Raw genomic sequence first — 1,577 nt, 5'->3', positions numbered from 1 at the left:
CCATGCCCTTATCCCTTCGCTCGTCTCCTCTTGGGATTTTGGCACACACACACCTGGTGTGATTCTCAAGCTGCTGAGTCCAGGACTCAAACCGTGGTCGGCCACGTGGGAGTCCAGCACCTTAACCACCATGCCACATGCTGGCCCCATATGGGGAAGGCCTTTAGATGTACTTGATTGCCCTAACTAGTCAGAGTTTTCCTTTTCTTCCCTGACTGCTGGGTTTCGTTTAGTTTTAATCTGCTCTAGGGTGCGTCCACTCAGGAGAGAGAGCACCTCTGGCAGGATGGCTGTGCCGCACTCCCTTCCCCCCATCCTCGGGATTTCGGCCATGCACGCACACTTTTGCTCCAGGTCCAGGACTCGAGCTGCACGGTTGCTCTGTGGGAACCAGCGCCTCACCCTCGGGCCGTCATCTGCCCGTGACTGTTGCATTTTTAAAGTTCGAGGCAAGTGACTAGCGGATGGCGTAATGGTTACATCGCTGGACTCCCACATAGTCAACCGTGGTTCGAGTCCCAGAAGGGACTGTGCCATGGCTGTCTCCCTGAGGGGTGCTTTCTCGCTTTCTGTCTGTCTGGTGAACACAAACACCCTATAGCAAAAGGTCTCTCTTTAAAAATAAAAATAAGAAAACAAAGTCCTGCGCAAGTCCTCTGGGAGACGCGTCCTCTGCGGAGTAAGCCCTGGCGTGCCACCGCCCTCCGCCGGCAGTGGCAGAGCCTACCCGACCGGGCACAGGCGGGCGGAGGCATGTCCTCCTGCTGGTCTGAGGGCTGCGGGGCTGCCGCTCTGGGCGAGTGGAAGGACCATCCGGACCTCGAAGCACGCTAGGAAAGCGAGTCTCTGGGAGTGTCTAGCAGCGAGCCCCCACTCCACTTGGTGTCATGTCTAGGGAGTCTTGACCCTTATTGGGGGATGGAGGCGCTTCCTGTCCTCCGGAGCGCTCAGGAGTGTCGCTCAGCTTTGGTTGGTCTTCAGAGCGTTGGAAGCAGCTTTGGCAAAGTGCGCCACCCGTCCTTGTCTGAGGGCAGGCCTGCCAACCTCTCCCAGCAGGGACTAGTGTGGGAGGGTCGCCTGCTGGCAGCCCTGCTGTGGCAGGTGTCCTGCAGCATCAGGAGGAGGGCTCAGGCCGCCCGTCCCCTCCCCTCTGCACAGACTCAGAACCAGACCAGGGGTTAAGCGCGGTCCCAGGTCACCGTGGGGTCGCCGGTGTCACTGCCTACTCTGTCCTCAGTTTGTGCTGAAGCATGCAGCCTTCGCCCATCTCCGGGAAGTGGCGAGCTTCCCCAACACCCTGAACCCCCATGAGGCGGAGTCCCTGGCGCTGGTGGGAGCCATGCTGGACCAGGTGCTGGAGCGGCACGGAGGCGCACGCTGGCTACACATCGGCTGTGACGAGGTGGGTGCACCAGCCTCGGCCTCGGGTCACCTCCCACGCCTGGTTTCTTCTCCGAAATAAACAAAACAGCCCACGTGCTAAAGAAAAGATAGGGCTGGCCGAGGGGAGTGCACACGTGGCCGTTCCGAGCTGCCCCTTCAGGGAGGGCCAGTGGCCAGGGCAGACGGGCCCCAGA

General features: G+C 60.2%; 1 protein-coding gene across 13 annotated transcripts in view; it reads left to right on the top strand.

The window, feature by feature from the left end:
* Positions 1 to 1,577, top strand: part of HEXD (hexosaminidase D) — a 28,170-nt gene that overhangs the window by 12,323 nt on the left and 14,270 nt on the right. For all 13 annotated transcript variants that reach the window (XM_027770721.1, XM_027770716.1, XM_027770719.1 and 10 more), the window contains one exon: positions 1,238 to 1,402. In XM_027770721.1, the coding sequence (XP_027626522.1) occupies positions 1,238 to 1,402 (165 nt within the window). The remainder of the gene's footprint in view (positions 1 to 1,237; positions 1,403 to 1,577) is intronic.

This window comes from Tupaia chinensis, unplaced genomic scaffold, assembly GCF_000334495.1.
Source record: "Tupaia chinensis unplaced genomic scaffold, TupChi_1.0 Scaffold000159_1, whole genome shotgun sequence".
NCBI classification, from domain to species: Eukaryota; Metazoa; Chordata; class Mammalia; order Scandentia; family Tupaiidae; genus Tupaia; species Tupaia belangeri.
The sequence above is the reverse complement of the archived record's forward strand: the minus strand, read 5'-3'. Positions and strand labels throughout refer to the sequence as shown.